A 16,921-nucleotide genomic window follows, 5' to 3' on the forward strand; every position below is an offset into this window, starting at 1 on the left:
GTAGTTAATATCTATTTTTCATCAACTCAGATAATTAAGATGAGTATTTTTTGTAATGTACATGGTATAAATAAGTTAGCAAACTTAACTGGAAAAGTCTTAGTTTGAAGATAATTTCAGTGTATTTTTGTTCTTATTTGTTTTAGATAATGTGCAAAATGGCTCCAATGGTTGGGAAGGACATTACAGAGCGTCTTATCCTCCCTAGGTTTTGTGAGATGTGCTGTGATTGCAGAATGTTTCATGTTCGAAAGGTATTTTTTAGTCTTTTTGTTTAAGAACACATGGTTCTAGTGGTTACTGTATTGATATGTGAAATTTAAAAGATTATTTTTAAAGAACTTCATGTGTAATATTTTGAAATGTCAGTGATGCTTTTGTTATCAGGTCTGTGCTGCCAATTTTGGAGATATTTGCAGTGTAGTTGGCCAGCAAGCTACTGAGGAAATGTTGGTAAGTGTTACGGAAACAAAGGAGAAAGGAGTGCATTACAAAGTAGCACATGAAGTTTGAAATGCATACTTTTACCCCCACATTTTATTAACACAACTTCCTGAATGTAAACCAGACAGATAATAGGATTTGGAGTCTAGGAATTTAAATTTCTATAATCAGAACTGTGTTTTGATAAAGAAAGTTTGTTAAAAATGCAAATATGTTTAAGAACCGTTGATCCATTTTTACCTCTTCCATTTCTATTAAATCAGTTCTTATTTAAATGAATCTTTAGTTTTATTGCTACCCTCCAGTCTTTTGGTGACAAATTAAATCTGCAGCAGGTTATTTTTAAATGGTAGTACATGGGATATATATATATATATGCTTAATGTGTAAGTTATCACACTTTAAGAATTTCTGAAACCATCTGTTACCAAAACAAGTTTAGGTACAAGCTCTTGGATTATAACATTTAAGCTGTGTTTGTTGGGAGTGTTTTACTTTTCCATAGCCAATAGTATTATAAATTAGGTGTAGTTTATTTTAAATTACTGAGTGTTAATACTAAACAGGTCTTCTAAACTTTGTTAAGAAAATCTAATATTTTAAAACACTGAGAGCAGAAAATGAAATAAAAATAACTGCAGGCATACCTCGGAGATATTAATAGTAAGAGTTTAGTTCCAGACCTCCACAATAAAGTAAATAGCACAATGAAGAGAATCATATGACTTTTTGGTTTCCCAGTGCATATAATAGTTATGTTTACACTGTATTGTAGACTATTAAGTGTGCAATAGCAATATGTCAAAAAAACAGTGTATATGTCTTAATTAAAAAATACGTTATTGCTTAAAAAACTGCTAACCATCATCTGAGCCTGCTGGAAAAATGGCACTTGATAGACTTGCTTGATGCAGGGTTGCCAAACCTTCAGTTTGTGAAAAATGCAGTATCTGTGAAGTGTAATAAAGCAAAGCACAATAAAAGAAGGTATGCCTGCATTAAACCTTATTCTGTTCATCTGCCTAACACAACACTATCCTTCTTGTATAGCTGCCCAGGTTTTTCCAACTTTGTTCTGATAACGTCTGGGGAGTCCGGAAGGCTTGTGCTGAATGCTTCATGGCAGTTTCATGTGCAACATGTCAAGAAATCAGACGGACTAAATTGTCAGCATTGTTTATTAATTTGATCAGTGATCCTTCACGTTGGGTAGGATTTTGTTTAATTATCATTTGTAAAATAATACATTTTACAGCAAACATGATTTTGATTCCATAATTTAAGAAATAGTTTATAATTTAAGGTATGTTATTGTTAATACTTCTAGGAGTAAACAATAGACGACTATTAACTTTTTAAAAAACTGGTCAAAATTACTATACAAATTAAATCATCTTTATTATATTGATATGATATATCATATGATTTTCAGATGTTAATCCTTCAGTCTCTGGGATGTCTCACTTGATCATATAATTATATGTTGCTGGATTCTGCTAGTATTTTGTTAAGGATTTTTATATTTGTATTATAAGAGATAATGGTCTGTTTTCTTTGTTGGGTTTTTTTTCTTTTTTATTGTTTTGTTATCAGGATAATAGTGGCCTCATAAAACAAATTGGGAAGTGTTTCCTAGTCTTCTATGTTTTGGGAGAATTTGTGAAGAATTTGTAGTAATTCTCTTTTAAATGTTTAGTAGAATTCAGCAGTGACGCCATCTGGTCCTGGACTTTCCTTTGTGGGTAGTCTTTTTTTTATTACCAATTTAATCTCTTGTTATAGGCCTGTCCCGAATGTCTGTTTCTTTCAAATACATTGTTTTCTCTTTTCTCCTGGTAGTCCCATTACACTCAGGTTGGTATGCTTAAATGGTGTCCCACATTTTTCTGAGGCTCTATTCATTTTTCCTCGTTTCCTTTTTCCTCTCTGTTTTTTGGCTTGTATAACTTCATTGATGTACCTCTAGTTCACTAATTCTTTTTTCTGCCAGTTCTGTTAAATCCAGTATCTTACTGCTCTCACACACAGTTTCTGTTACCTGATTTTTTTTCCAGTGTATGGATCACACTTTTCTGTTCCTTTTCATGCCTTGTAATTTTTTGTTAGAAACTGGACATTTTAGATAATATATTGTAGCATATTTGGATACTGGTACCCCTATCAGGGGCTTGTAATTGTTATTTGCTTGTTTGTTTAGTGACTGGCTAGAATACTTTAGTGTGGACTCTTGTTGCCCCCTTCCAGGAAGCACAGCTTTGGGTATGTCCTTAGTCACCCTTGGGCTGTCAGCATTTTGGTGGGAGTGGAACAGACAGCAACTTGAGTTTCTCTTGGCTTGTCTGTCCTGGTTCTTGGGGCCTCAGTATTATAAGCCACATCCAAGGTAGAGCCTCCAACACACGAATGGGTGTTAAGTGGGAGAAGGGAGCCCTCAGCATTCCACTGCACTTGCCCAGGACCTGGTCTGGGTAACAAGTAGCTAGGGGCAGGGTGAGAAACATTGAAAGGCCGCTGGCTGGGGGAGAGGGAGTCCACTGTTCTTGGCTGCAGCAGTCTGGAGTGGAGTCTCTGCCTCCCTGAGCTGGTCTTGCTTCAGATACCTCAGACTTTCGGTTTTTTTAACTGAATTTTTGTGGATTTTCTTGAATAGATATTCCTTAATTTGTTGTTTACCTTTAGGACCATTTCCAGAGGTGTTGAATGGTGGGCTTTTCTTTCCTATTTCACTGGGGAGTGGGTCACTTGAGATCCTCACGCTTTCATGTGCTATCATGTGAGAAGTTGATCTCAGGATCTCACCACATTCATTTTCAAAACAAAATCTACATAGAGGGAAAGACTGTTAAAGCCTTAGTGCTACTTTAATGTTTTTAATAGTATCTTGTATAAGATTATTAGAAAAGACTATAGTTTATTTGAAGTTTTCATTTTAAAACTTTAACTACTTTGTCATTGTTTTGGCTGAGTTATACAGTATTTCCTGTTAATTTGGGAATACGTTTATGTTAAAAAGAAGGATTCCTTAAATCTCAGTCATTTGAGGTATATAAATCCTATGTCTATTTGAGATAAGCTCAGAGTTTTAACAATATCCAGAGTAGACTAAACTTGTGCATATAATTTTAAAAGTTAACTTGATGCTTTTATGGAAATATAAAGGGAAAAAAATCTGTAAGTTAACATATACACACTATTTTTTTTGCTATCATCACATAATTCAAGCCTTTTTTTAACCAATTGAATTAACTTTGTAACTGCTTCTCCAAGCAAGTAAATTACACAAAACATGTAATCCTTATTTTAAAACTTGGAAAAGGTATTATTATGCCTAAAAAGGCATAATCTCAGAGAAATTGGTTTGTGGTTTTCACCATCATAGTTGCCTTTGTCAGATTATGTCCATCCTTCTACTTCCTTTTATGAAACCTCTCCTTTCCAAATGTGTTTTTTTATATTTTGATTACAAACATAATCAAATATGATATGAAATAAAATTCTCTAAACTTTTTAGCTCTACTACTTGAGACATTCTTTAATAACATATGCTTCCAGATTTTAGTGAAATATGTTTTGTCAATGTTATATTTCTGATGAGTGTGTATATAGTTCTGGTACACCTGCTTGCTACCTTGTAGTGAACAAATTGCAGTATTTCCTACCGGAAAACATTAAATGAATTTATCACATTTTGTGACTTTATTGCTTTATATTTTCTGTTTGAAATCTTGACTTCATTCTTTTTATTCTTGAGAACATGATAGGACTTTCTTTAATTTTGTTCCATGTAAATGTTTTATAGGATCTCATATTCATATTTTCATGGTTTAAATATTCAGCCAGGATAAAAAAATTAAAAGAGAAAATCGTTTATAAAGAATTTTAAATTCTAGCTGAATAATGATTTATAGTTCTGAATCTGGGTTTCATTTAGAAAAAAAATTACTGTCTTAAACATACTTCATTCAGTGTGTGGAAAGTAGGTTATTAATAATCCTGTATTTTTATGTTTTATTACGGTCCTTTTTTTCTTCCTAGGTTCGCCAAGCAGCTTTTCAGTCTCTGGGACCTTTCATATCTACTTTTGCTAATCCATCTAGCTCAGGCCAGTATTTTAAAGAAGAGAGCAAAAGTTCAGAAGATACAGCAGTAGAAGACCAAAATAGGTACAATTTTTTAAAACTTTGCTTTCCAGTTTTATTGCTTGTGAACATTTTTTTCATTTTCACTATTTTATAATAAGCGTTCTTTTTGGAGCGTACTATTTCCCTTGATTATACAAATTGGCAAATATTCTTACAGAGTTTTATTTTAAATACTTTTGTTAAACGTCATTTTGGTTGGTTATATATTAGATGAGTAGATGAAGATGCACGTGACACTGAGCTTGATGCCAGGCACATAGTAAAAGATTCGATAATAGTTTGAAATAAGTTTATTTAATAACTTATTTACCTAGTAAACCATGTGTTGACATTTAGAATATATAAGGTAATGGTTATTCAATTTAAAGGGTGTTTTTTTTTTAATTTAGGATATGTTTTAGTATATAGTGCATTTCTTACTATTATTTTTCCTTCCAGTCAATTAATTTAATTGTGGACCTTGGATTCTCTGTCTACAGAATGATGATTGTAATCTCCCAATTGAAGGGGAAAGTAATTTAATGGTTAACACCAAATTAGTATACTTATTAACTAGAATATCAATTTAAGTGTATTAATCTAATAGGGCAACAGATTTTAAAATGAAGCTGAAAGAGGACAACTCTTGATTTTTATTTTAAATTTTTTTTACATTTAAAAATTTGAGTTTTAGACTTTTAAATTTACTATAATATATACTGATGGAAAAAACAATTCAAACCTTATTTAGTGCATGAGAAATAAGCACAAACTTTTACAGGCATGCACTTGAAATAATTGAGTAACCTGTTTTTGAAACAGTCCCTAGTGTAATGCTTGAGTTACCATAGTGTCTTGTCCCTCCCTTGTCATGATGCTAATGGACATTTTCTTCTGTAGGTCTTGATACTGTGATATTTGCTTTCTTGGTGTTTTGATTTGGCAGTTCTTCCTTTCTTCTCTGCTGCCTTGTTTTACCTTTTTGCCCGTTCTCCTACTGTCCTGCTGAATAGCCAAACAAACCTGAGGTACTGTTTTTTGTAAAGGAAGAAAAATCACTAAACCTACCTTCCTAGCAAGCAAAGTTTATCAGTTCTTTTGAAAACAGCTGCTACAAGGAGTTTGACAAAAACAATGATTGGGGGCGGGGTGTTATCTGTTTTTCATTTTTAAAGTCAGTGAACCTTTTCACTATCAAATTTGTACAAAGACTGTTATGCAACTTTTATTTATTTTTAAAGTTAGGGTTTAGTAAGTGAAAACAAAAATTTACAGAGAATTACATAGGACAGGGGTCAGCAAACTTTCTGTAAAAGGCCAAATAATTAATATTTCCGGTCTCTGTCACTACTGCTCAACTCTGTGTTTGCACTGTGTAGCAGCCATAGACAGATGGGCTTGACTCTGGTCCAGTAAAACTTTGTTGACAAAAGTAGTTGGTGTGGGTAGCGTGGCCAGTAGTTTGCTGACTGCTGGTATAGAACATTATTGGAAGAGCTATTTAAAGGTAGTTATCTTTTAGTTGCAAATCTTAATTTCTCTTCCATTGTAATGAGGTATGTCTTAAGGTCAAGTCAGTACTATTTATGGAATTGGATTTTCACTATATTATTAGACTATTGAATTGCATTAATGGTGTAGGGGAGGGAATAGAGAGTTTCTGGCTAAGGAACAAGTTGTGTTACACTTTTGTAAAAGATTTTGTGTAGTTTTATTTCCTAGCTTCAAGAAGAGTTATCCTACACATTATTAGAATCATTAGTTTGTTCACCCTCTTTAATACTTCACTGGCTTTTGGTTTAAGCTTTGTTAGAATTGTTGTTTTGTTCATTAAGATTGATTGATTATCTGAAAATTAATTGAGCACCTACTAAGAACCAGCTCCTGTAAATACTAATAGAAATAGAGAACTTGGTTCGTGTTCTCAAGGTCCTCTTAGTTTTTTAGAATTCAGAGTTCTCAAATATCTCACAGAGTGAGGAAGGTTTGGATAATGTATTTCCACTACTACTTACTTATTATATATTATTTCATCTGACCCTGGAATCATTTAATATCAATAACACTATTTGAAGTGTTTATTGATTATAAACATCTGACTTTTTATACAAAATTTATGTTTCACTCACCCTTGATCAGGCTAGTAATGGTTCGTGTGTTTTTTTCTTCAATTTTTTATTGGGGAATATTCGGGAACAGTGTGTTTCTCCAGGGTCCATCAGCCACAAGTCAAGTTGTTGTCCCTCAGTCTAGCCATGGAGGGCTCAGCGCAGCTCCAAGTCCAGTCACCGTTTTTCAGTCTTTAGTTGCAGGGGGCTCAACCCACCATCCAATGTAGGAATTAAACTGGCAACCTTGTTGAGAGCTCCCGCTCTGACCAGTTGAGCCATCCGGCCGCCCCTCTGGAAGCTCCTTGGCAGCTCATGGTCTTCAATCTAGTTGTGGAGGGCGCAGCTCACTGGCCCATGTGGGAATGAAACTGGCAAACCTGTTGTTCAGAGCTTGCGCTCTAACCAACTGAGCCCTAGTAATGGTTCTTTGAAGGTGTTAATAAAGGCTATTTACAGAAGCAGAATTAAACATTCAAATTTGAATTTCTAAATTATGTAAAATAAGCATTCTCTTTTTAAGTCAAACCAACAATTACACTGTTTTTTGAATACATTATGTCCTTTGGGTTCTTCCTGCTTCTGTTTGGGAAGCCCTTCCTATTCCATTCATACCTCATTTAACAAAGTCAGTGTCAGCCTGTTTGCTGTCTCTAAACTCGATACTTCTGAGAATCTTTCCATGAGTTTTTCAGGAAATTCACAGCTTTTGCATCTTGGCTGTCAGGACTGCAATGAGAGCACTAATATTTAATCATATCTTTTTAGTTGTGTATTTGCATATATCACCCAGTAAACCACAAGTCAATCTGGTGTAACTATCTAGTTTTTTATCTCTCTATATACTAACACCTTCTTGGGGCCTGGCATGTAGGTTACACATAATAAATCTTGAGTGAATTATTATAAGGAAATAATGTATTTATTTTATTATTTATAAGGAAATAATGTATTTATTTTATTAATATATTTATTTTGAAAATAAAGTCTTAAGTAACTGAAAAAGCCTTAAGTAACTAAAAAACTAGTATGCTAGTTTTTGTCAGTTTTGCTTAATGCCAATTATGTGAAAGTCAAATTGATTGTTATTGGTACAAATTCGCAAGTATTTCACTGCTGTTAAAACTTCATTTAGTTAATTCACAGTACTTGAAAAATATATCTTGGAAAGTGTTCTTTCCATTTTTCTGCTTCTTTAACCAGATGTTCCATAGGTCATTTTCTCCTTGAAATACATATAAGTACTTATTTTTCTAGGCCTGTGGTCTCAGTTCCTAGTCAGTAACTCTGAGAATATTAATTGTGAACTATGTAGACACTAAAGAAAACTTAAGGTTCTTTTTGAGAGAAATTCTGCTTTACCCTCTGGTGCTCGTTACCTATACTCTCCTAGGAGATAGGATAGTCATTCTCTCATTATGTAGAATCATGTCTCCTCGATTTTCAAAACATTGTTTGCTTATATAATGGCATTTAGAAATCAGACAAAAATGTCAGAATTTTGCCATTGACTGTTATCCAGCTCCAGGAAAAATCAATATTTAGAGAATTTATGTTTTTGATATTTTGAAGCAACTGTTATTCATACATGTAGTAATTCTTGCCAGAATTTATTCTAGGGAAAATTTTTGTCTCTTTAACTACTAAGAATTTGAAGTTTGGACAAACTAGTAATTTTACATTAGACAAATAGAATGATTTGGTCATTTTTTGTTTTTGCTGCTAAGAATATTAAAATTTAATAGTCTTAATTAATTTTAGCATTACAATTTAATCTGAATGCTAAGGTGAAATAGTGGTCAAGGAACTTCAGCCCTTAGAATAGTTTTATATACTAAATGGCCTTTTAGTTGTGTTCTTTTTGTATATTTTAAATGGAACTTTCTTAAATTCATTAGATGATAGATGAAGTCTTATAGGTTTTACTCATTTGTTCCTTCTCTCCACCAGACAATACCAGTTCATAATTTTTTAAATATAGTTTGAGAATGATATCAGAAAAACTCTAAAATAGCACAAAGAATCCCATATACCTTTTACCCAGATTCTCCAAATATTAACATTTCACCATATTTCCTTTATTTTTTTCTGACTTCTTTGAGAATAAGTTTTAGACACGATACTCTTTTTATATTCCTTAAATATTTCACTGTATTTCCTCAAATCACAGTAATACATACCACACAGTCTAATTACCAAAATTAAGAAATTACATATATACAATATTGTCATCTAATCTAGAGACTTCATTCAAATTTTACCAATTATGCCACTAATGTTCTTTAAACAAGAGACTAACTATCTTTTAATAAGAACAACATGATTGGAAAATATTATATACAGGAGTACTTCGGTTTTCGAACGTCTCCATTGACAAACATTTCGGTTTAAAATGCGAAAGTAAATCGGAAGTAAATGCTTCAGTTTTTGAACACGTCTCAGAAGTCGAACATGTCACGCGGCTTCCACTGAGTGCAAGATCCTGAGGCCTTAGGTGTCGGCTATTTTCGAACATTTTAGAACGCTAACGGTCTTCCGGAATGGATTATGTTCGAAAATCAAGATACCACTGTAATTCATACACGTATAGAAGGCATTTATTTTACATAATAGCACTAGGTTCAAGAACTATTTTGGAGAGGAAAAGGATCTTATAGGCCATCTAGGCCAATCCCTCATTTTTATGAATAAGTAATAAAGTGGAATCTGAGTCCTTAAAAAGCTTGGAGTTTTATATTAATGTAATGCCAGTGTTGGGATAAAAATCTTAAGAACTTGTAGTTAAATATTTTCATAGTTGTAACAGAATTTTATTATATATGCATACTATATATTTTATAGAAATAAGAATGGAAGGGCAACATCAGAATTGAAAATGCTATCACTGTGTGGTATGTTTTCAGATGACTTATTAAATATTTTTATCTGTATTTAAAAACTTTTTAAAAATCACCATAGTGTGTTTTTAAAACAGGTTTCTGAAAATAATGTGAACATTGCTATAAGATAAAGCCTAATCAGAGGGAAGTTAATAATTTCATGAGAACATTTAAGGTGGCTATTCAACTGGGATATTACATAAGTGTGAACGTCACCTTCCTTTTGCACAGTCCTGGCACTGTCCTGGCAGGCCTTCTGTTTAATATCTTTTGTTGTTTATATGTAAAGGCACAATGTTTCAAGGGAGCACCTTTAATTTTTTTCCCCCACACTCACCTTACATATTTACCTACATATCCATCCTTCCTTTTCTTTCATGTTTCTTAGAAAGAGGTATCTCTTCATCTGTCCACCTGTGTTCTAGAGCCCATCATCTTTCTGCTTTATCAGTTATTTCATAAATCTGTGTCTCTAGTTCCTTCATCTCTTATAACCTCTTTCTCTAAGCCTAAAAATATGCTCATCTTTACCACCCTTTTATACAAGAAAAATGCCTTCACTCTGTTATTCTATGACTGTCGTGTTTTCCTTCATTTGTATTTCTTGCATCACACACATCTGAGCCCTATACTTCTGAGTTGATGACCTCCAAATCTGCCTCCAGTGTCTGGCCAGTTTCGCATGGATATCACCACCACCTTCAACGTAGATACCTAACTCAGCCTATCCAAACCGGAACTCATTAGCTCTCTCGTTAAACTGTTTGCGTTTTGTACCAGCATCTAACCCAGGGGTGTCCAAACTTTTTTCAACGGTTTTCACCAAGGGCCATATGCGGTAAAATACACAAACAGCTGGGCCACTCACTCGAGGTGAAGTATGTATTGCCTCACCTGGTTTATTTAAGTAAACTAAATACATTTTTGGAATTTGCTGTGGGCCAATTAACAATGGATCGCGGGCTGCAGTTGTCCCGCGGGCCACAGTTTGGACACCCCTTCTCTAATCAGTTGCTGTAGCCAGAAATCTGGAAATCTTTCCAAATTTCTTTTTTGTTTCTCATCTCCAGCATGCTATAAGTGAACAAATCTGATTGGTTTTGTCATCATGTGAATGTGTTTATTTCTTCTGTAGCCCCCAAAACACTGCCTTCATTCAGAAAGTCATCACTATCTCTCACCTGCTCTATATTTCTGCCTCCTGTTTGACCTCCAACCAATTTTCTATACTGCTTCCAGACTGGTTTTTCAAAAATAACACATCTAAAAATGTAAGTCTCTTAATTCCTACTTTATTTCCTATAGCCTGTAGGATAAATTCCAGAGGTATTTAGTGTGGAATGCAGTGGTTTCTGCAGTTTTTCATCCTTGTTGTCCATCATTTCCTTCTCTTAGCCATAATAAACTCATTGCTGTTTTCTGAAAGTGTTATACCTCCTCTACCACCCTTTGCATATGCTATTTCTTTCAGTACATTTTCTTCCCCTAACCTCATAAACATTATTGGTTCTTCTAAACACAATTCATATCATTTCCTCTAAAACCTTTTAATTTCAATTTTCATCTCTACCTTGTGTGTTCAGTGTTCATACTTCTGTATTTACCATTCTTTCTGGCAATTATTTGCTTATAAATTCGCTTTTCCTATTTGCCTCTAATTGTAATCTCATGAGCAAGATGTGCATCTTGAGTATGAATCCTCAAAAACTGTTTCATTTCCTGGCTCCTAGTAGGTGCTCAATACATATTTGTTAAATATAATTGAATTTAATAAAATGTAGGGGATAAACATCAAAACTTGTTGTAGTACTTTAGTTTATATAGTGGATGGCGGTAATCAGTGGGTTTTAATTTAGGAACTTGTACCATCTGTCCTTAGCAATTAGGTCATGACTCCATTTTGGGAAAACCTTGGAGTAGAACTAGAAACTGGAAAAATTAAAAATAACTTTTTACTTAAAATACGTAAGTAGGTTGTAATAATATTTTGTGAGATAGTAAATAAAATAAGATCTTTTGTAATGCTATATAGAGGTTGTGTTTTTTTTTGTTTTTGTGTAAGCAAATAGGTTTTAATTCTCAACTTTTCAGTATGTCATTAGAGCAGAGTGGCAATATCATAATCCTAAAAAAAATCAGATAATTTTTTAAATGTATCTTAAAATACATTGTAGGAATTTATGTTCCTACTATTATTTATTTAGGAAATTATCGTGGTATTGTAGAATCCCAGGATTCTTAACTTTTATCTTCTCCAACTAACATCTAATGCTTTAATATCTAGACTTAGGCTTAACAGATGTTTACATCTCTGAACACAGAACAACTGATGGAAAAAGAAGCATTACCAGTAATTTATATAAACTACTCATTTTCTATGGATAATCTGTAATTTTTTATTATTTAACATGTCAAAATGCTTTATATAGTATCCTTCATTGATTTTTCTTCAGTAATTATTTTTATACTTTCATTTTTTCCCCCCAAATGAAACAATAAACAATAAATGAAACAATAAAAGTATCGGAGATCAAGAAGTCCCAGAGGATGTACAACTCAGGCCAGAGGATGTTCCTTCAGATCCCAGTATTAGTAATTCCAGTATCAAACTGGAAAACACGATGGAAGATTGTGCTGAAACATCTAGGAAATCTCCAGGTGAAATAAGTGTTCCAGTGGACAGGTCTTTACTTTGTACTTTGTCCTCAGACTCTCATCAGGAAGCAGCTAGTAATGAGAATGATAAAAAGCCTGGTAACTACAAGTCCACATTATGGCCAGAGGTTGGCACCAATTCACAAGATTCAGCTCTCGTAGATCAGGAATTGTACAACTCCTTCCATTTCTGGAGGACTCCTCTTCCTGAAATAGATATAGATATAGAGCTTGAGCAGGGATCTGGGAATAAACTCAGTCCAGAGAGACCAGAAGAAACACCTGAAGTCACCATGCCAAGTTCTTCAAACATAACTATGGCCACCAGAAAGGAACTTGAAGAAATGATAGAAAATCTAGAGCCACATATTGATGATCCAGATGTTAAAGGTATGGAAGATTCAGTCAAGTTTTTTATTCTAAAGTTGATATAGAATGTTCTTTTCTGACCTTTTTTCCAGAAAAATTGCCTTTAAAAAATTTATCTGGACCATTATCATCATGTCATGTCTTGATATATATCTGATTTTTAGGAAATTTCATTTAGATAAACTCATCACTGTGTTCCTAACTATAGTATACACAGAATTGTTGATACACGGATCACTCTAGCTGAAATTTTGGCAATCATTCAAACAATGTTTAACAATTTTAAATCTTGTTCTGCCTTAACTATTCTTCTCTGGGTCTCATTAGCTTTTTTATAAAATAGAAATGGACATGGTGGTGTTTTTTAAGGAAGGACTATAGTCTATTAACTAGACAAAGACACAGATTTTCCTATGGAATATGTTGTTTTAAGAGCTGTAGACATCTACAAGAATTGATGAATTCCTCAGTTTTGACTTTTTTCCATTGAGTTACATGTATATCACCTAGATTCTTTCATTGTGAATGATAGCCTTGAAAGTTGTTTTATGTTAAAATCAAAAGTTGCCTCTTATGAAGTGAAATATGTGTTCTAAATTGTGGGAAATGTGATGTCCTGAAGCAGTCCCCATTGTGCTGGGAAGTGCTTTAAGGTCCATGGAGCTAGAACCTGATGCAGATGTTATCTTTCTGCTTCTTTGAAGACTAAGGCCTTCCTAATGACTCTCAAAACCTTATTCTGTGAACTCTGAGATGTTATTTAAAACAAAAGCAATTTTGAAAAATCCCATAATTACAAGTCTTCAGAACTAATTTCTCTTTGTGGGGTTTTTTCTGGCATTGTTAGTTCCAAAAGCTAAAACTTATAAACTATTGGTTTGCTCATTGCTGGTAAATACCCATTTTTAAAGTAAATAGCGTGATACCTTCAGTATCCTTCTAAAACATATAAAACCTTGTATTTAAACTTTGAAAATTACATCAGTTGTGGGTGGTTAAGTTGGCAGTTTATTTGGCTTTAATTTACCATGATTTTTTAAAAGATAGTCTATTACAGGGGGTGGCTGTTTAGCTCAGTTTGTTAGAGTGTGGTGCTGGTAGCACCAAGGTTGCCGGATCGATCCCTGCATGGGCCACTGTGAGCTGAGCCCTCCTTAAAGAAAAAAAAAGATAGTCTATTACAGTTTTGCACTTGGAGAAAAATTAAACTATTTGATTCGAGGCAAATTCATATCCTTGATTGTTGAAAGTTATTTTAATTTAACTGGTAGATGGTCAGTTTCATTTTTTTAACTTTCTTTTTTTTTTTAGGTTTATTGGGGCATAATTTCTATCAGTAAAATTTAGCCTTTTGAACAGACAGTTCTATGAGACTTGACAAACATACAGTTGTGTGTAACTATCACCACAGTCAAGACACAGAACAGTTCCATCACCCCAGAATGTTCCCATATCCCCCTTTCTAGTCAGCCCTTTGTTTCATGCCCAGCCTGTAGCAACCTCTGATCTGTTTTCTGTCCTATGATTTTGCCTTTTGCAAAATGCCGCGTACATAGGATCAACTGATGCAAACCTTTTTGAGTATGACTTCTGTCACGTAGTGTAATGTATTTAAGATTTATCCTTGTTTCATGTATCAGTAGTTCATTCCTTTTTATTACATTCTGAAACAAAGGCAAGAACAGAGGACTGAATATTTTCAGTAGCATATCCTATTTTTTAATCTCTTGTGGTAGATTATTTTTTATGAAAACCTTACAGTTTCCCTTTCTTTGCTCATTCCTCAATTGTGGCTTCTCTCACTGATTTTTACCCCTTTGAACCAGTATTCTGCATTTTATGACATCTTAATGGTGAAGCAAGTACCGAGGTTTTTGTTTTGTTTGACAAATTAGAATCTTCATCAAAATCTTGCCTTTTTAGTCCCCCTCCATCCCTCTTACTCTCTTCCATCCCCAGACGAGGAGAACTGAGACGCAGAGAATTATACCTAAAACTAAGGATGTTCACAACTGAGGATAGTCAGATCTTGATAACTCTTTGTCTTTACAGTGGTTAGCTTTTTGTTTAAATAAGCTTTATGTCATTTATCAACTTAAGTTTTATTCAGTTGATCAGACTTCAATAACTTTCACACTTTTTCTTACACTCCATTTTTATGGAAAAAGGCTTTAATTAAGCCTGTTCTGGGAGCTCTCTGTTATAGCACCTTCTAGTTCTCTGACACATAGTAGGCACTTAACAAATACGAAATGTTGAATAAGCTACTTTAATTCTTTTTAACAAATCAGCTAAAACTAATATGTGTAGTTTGCTTTTTAAAAAGACCTACATGTACATATAAGTTTCAATATATGACTTTGCGTTTCAGAAGATGGCTAATACCATGTTTGACTTAAAATTGTATTATAAATTTACAGGCCTCAATTGAGAGATTTCAACACAAATACTACATTGTGATTTAATCAATTTTCTTTCTAATTTAACTCTTAAACCTACTATGTTTTATAAATTTGTCATGTTCTTTCTGTCCATAAGGATGATATTTTCATAACATATCCATTGATTTATTTATTCATTCATTCAGCGTTACTTATTGAGCATCTGTTGTGTATCAGATACTCCCCTAGACACTAAATACATAGCAGCAACAAACCAGGCAAAAATCCCAGCCCCCGTGAGCACAAAGGGCGAGACAGTACATAAACTGCCTACAGTAAAACATAGATGGGCAGTATTGGGGATTTTATGCTTAGGCTACAGAATTCTTAATCATTCGGGTTTATTGAAATCTGAGGGTGTGTTTAATCCATGTTAATTTCATAGTTGAAAATTAATTTTCTATGCCTTAATTTTCCACTGTATAAGAAGGTGTTTTGAATTTTTAAAACGATATACCTTAGTTTTGGGTACTTTTGTTTTTCTAATTCTGCCATTGTGGGCAGTCATTTCTTTCAAACTATTAGAAAATGTCTACTTTTTTGAAAGGCAGAACTTTAATCCAAAATTGGAAACTAAGTTCTTACCAGGGACTAAACTAGTTATGTTGTATGTGTAATTTTTTTTTTTTTTTTTTTTTTTTGTCAGGCCGTAAAATCTGGGGAGGCTCTGCCCAGAGAAACCATCTTAGGGCATCTCTTCAGAAGTCGAATTTCAGCTTTTGCAAGCCTCTGTGCCACTTGTTCTTTACCCTTATTACTTTTGGGTGGGAAATATCATGGGAAAAAATAGCAAGACTTAGGGTTTTTTTCTTTTAAGGCAGACTTTGCTTCATAGTCTTGCTAATTTAACTCTTAACGTTCCTCAAAACGTTGATGGTTTTTTTCTTTGTGAGTTTTTGGCCAAAAAATTTAACTGTTTCCACAAACTAGAATGAAATACTCCTTCAGGAAAAGAAAAGTCCTTCCTCAGTTATAGAACAGAATAGATCCTACATGAAAGGCCAAATGGGGAAGTGGTAAAATATGAGGAAGGTGTAAGAGATCCTTTTTTCCAAATTACTTATCTAGGGGATTTGATGTTTTTCTGTCTTTGTTCAGGACAGTTTCACATCCCTGACATTTGGAATTGCCAAGTTGATTCAGGATTGAATTTGAACAGTGACCGAGTAGAATTATTGATTTACACTAGCTGGGTTCATAGACTACAAAAGAAAAAACTGCCTAAGCTCACAAAATACACATTTCTTTCCAATTTGGGCCCAGTGGAAGAATTGCGACCTTTTGGCAGCAGAAAAATCATATTGTCACTGACTGAAAGCAATAAATTGTTAGGAATTTGTGACTAATCACCAATATAATCTGTGGAAGAGTTAATGGATTATAAAGGTGTGTAACTCAGCTGTACCAGCTTCTTCAGGGAAGGAGTAAAATTCAAAGTTTCCAGGTGGTCCCTATTTCTGAGCATAAACCACAACAGACTTTCTTCACAAATCTGTGGTTAAATTATCTCTGGTTCCTGGGATTTCAGTCAAGATTGTAAGAAAATGGAGATCTTAATAAAGACCTATGTGTTCAGTTTTCTTAAATTTGTCATGGTGGTATATCTTACCAAAATTTACTTACAAGCTAAGCATTAAATAGATACCACCTCATTCTCTGATGGGGAATAGAAGCATCAGGTTTCCTAAGGAAGCGTTAGTCTCTACCTTAATGATCTTTTATATCAATTTTTTGACGAAACTAAATTCAAAGTGTAGCTTATTTAAACTTTCATGAACATACAAACCTAAAGATGAAAATTAACATAGACAAATAGAAGTAAGTAGTCCATTTAGAGACAAATGTTCTCTGTAAAGCATTTTCTGTGAATAGTTCTGATTTATTAATTACTTTCCAGGGAACAG

The 16,921-nt window shown here is 33.7% G+C and overlaps 1 protein-coding gene across 4 annotated transcripts in view; it reads left to right on the top strand.

The window, feature by feature from the left end:
• PPP4R1 (protein phosphatase 4 regulatory subunit 1) overlaps positions 1 to 16,921 on the top strand; it is a 65,026-nt gene that overhangs the window by 31,203 nt on the left and 16,902 nt on the right. For all 4 annotated transcript variants that reach the window (XM_074340365.2, XM_074340367.2, XM_074340364.2 and 1 more), the window contains 5 exons: positions 147 to 254; positions 388 to 453; positions 1,495 to 1,653; positions 4,480 to 4,607; positions 12,074 to 12,597. In XM_074340365.2, the coding sequence (XP_074196466.1) occupies positions 147 to 254; positions 388 to 453; positions 1,495 to 1,653; positions 4,480 to 4,607; positions 12,074 to 12,597 (985 nt within the window). The remainder of the gene's footprint in view (positions 1 to 146; positions 255 to 387; positions 454 to 1,494; positions 1,654 to 4,479; positions 4,608 to 12,073; positions 12,598 to 16,921) is intronic.

The sequence above is a fragment of the Rhinolophus sinicus genome, chromosome 4, assembly GCF_057876585.1.
Source record: "Rhinolophus sinicus isolate RSI-liver-muscle chromosome 4, RSI-T2T, whole genome shotgun sequence".
In the NCBI taxonomy this organism is placed as follows: Eukaryota; Metazoa; Chordata; class Mammalia; order Chiroptera; family Rhinolophidae; genus Rhinolophus; species Rhinolophus sinicus.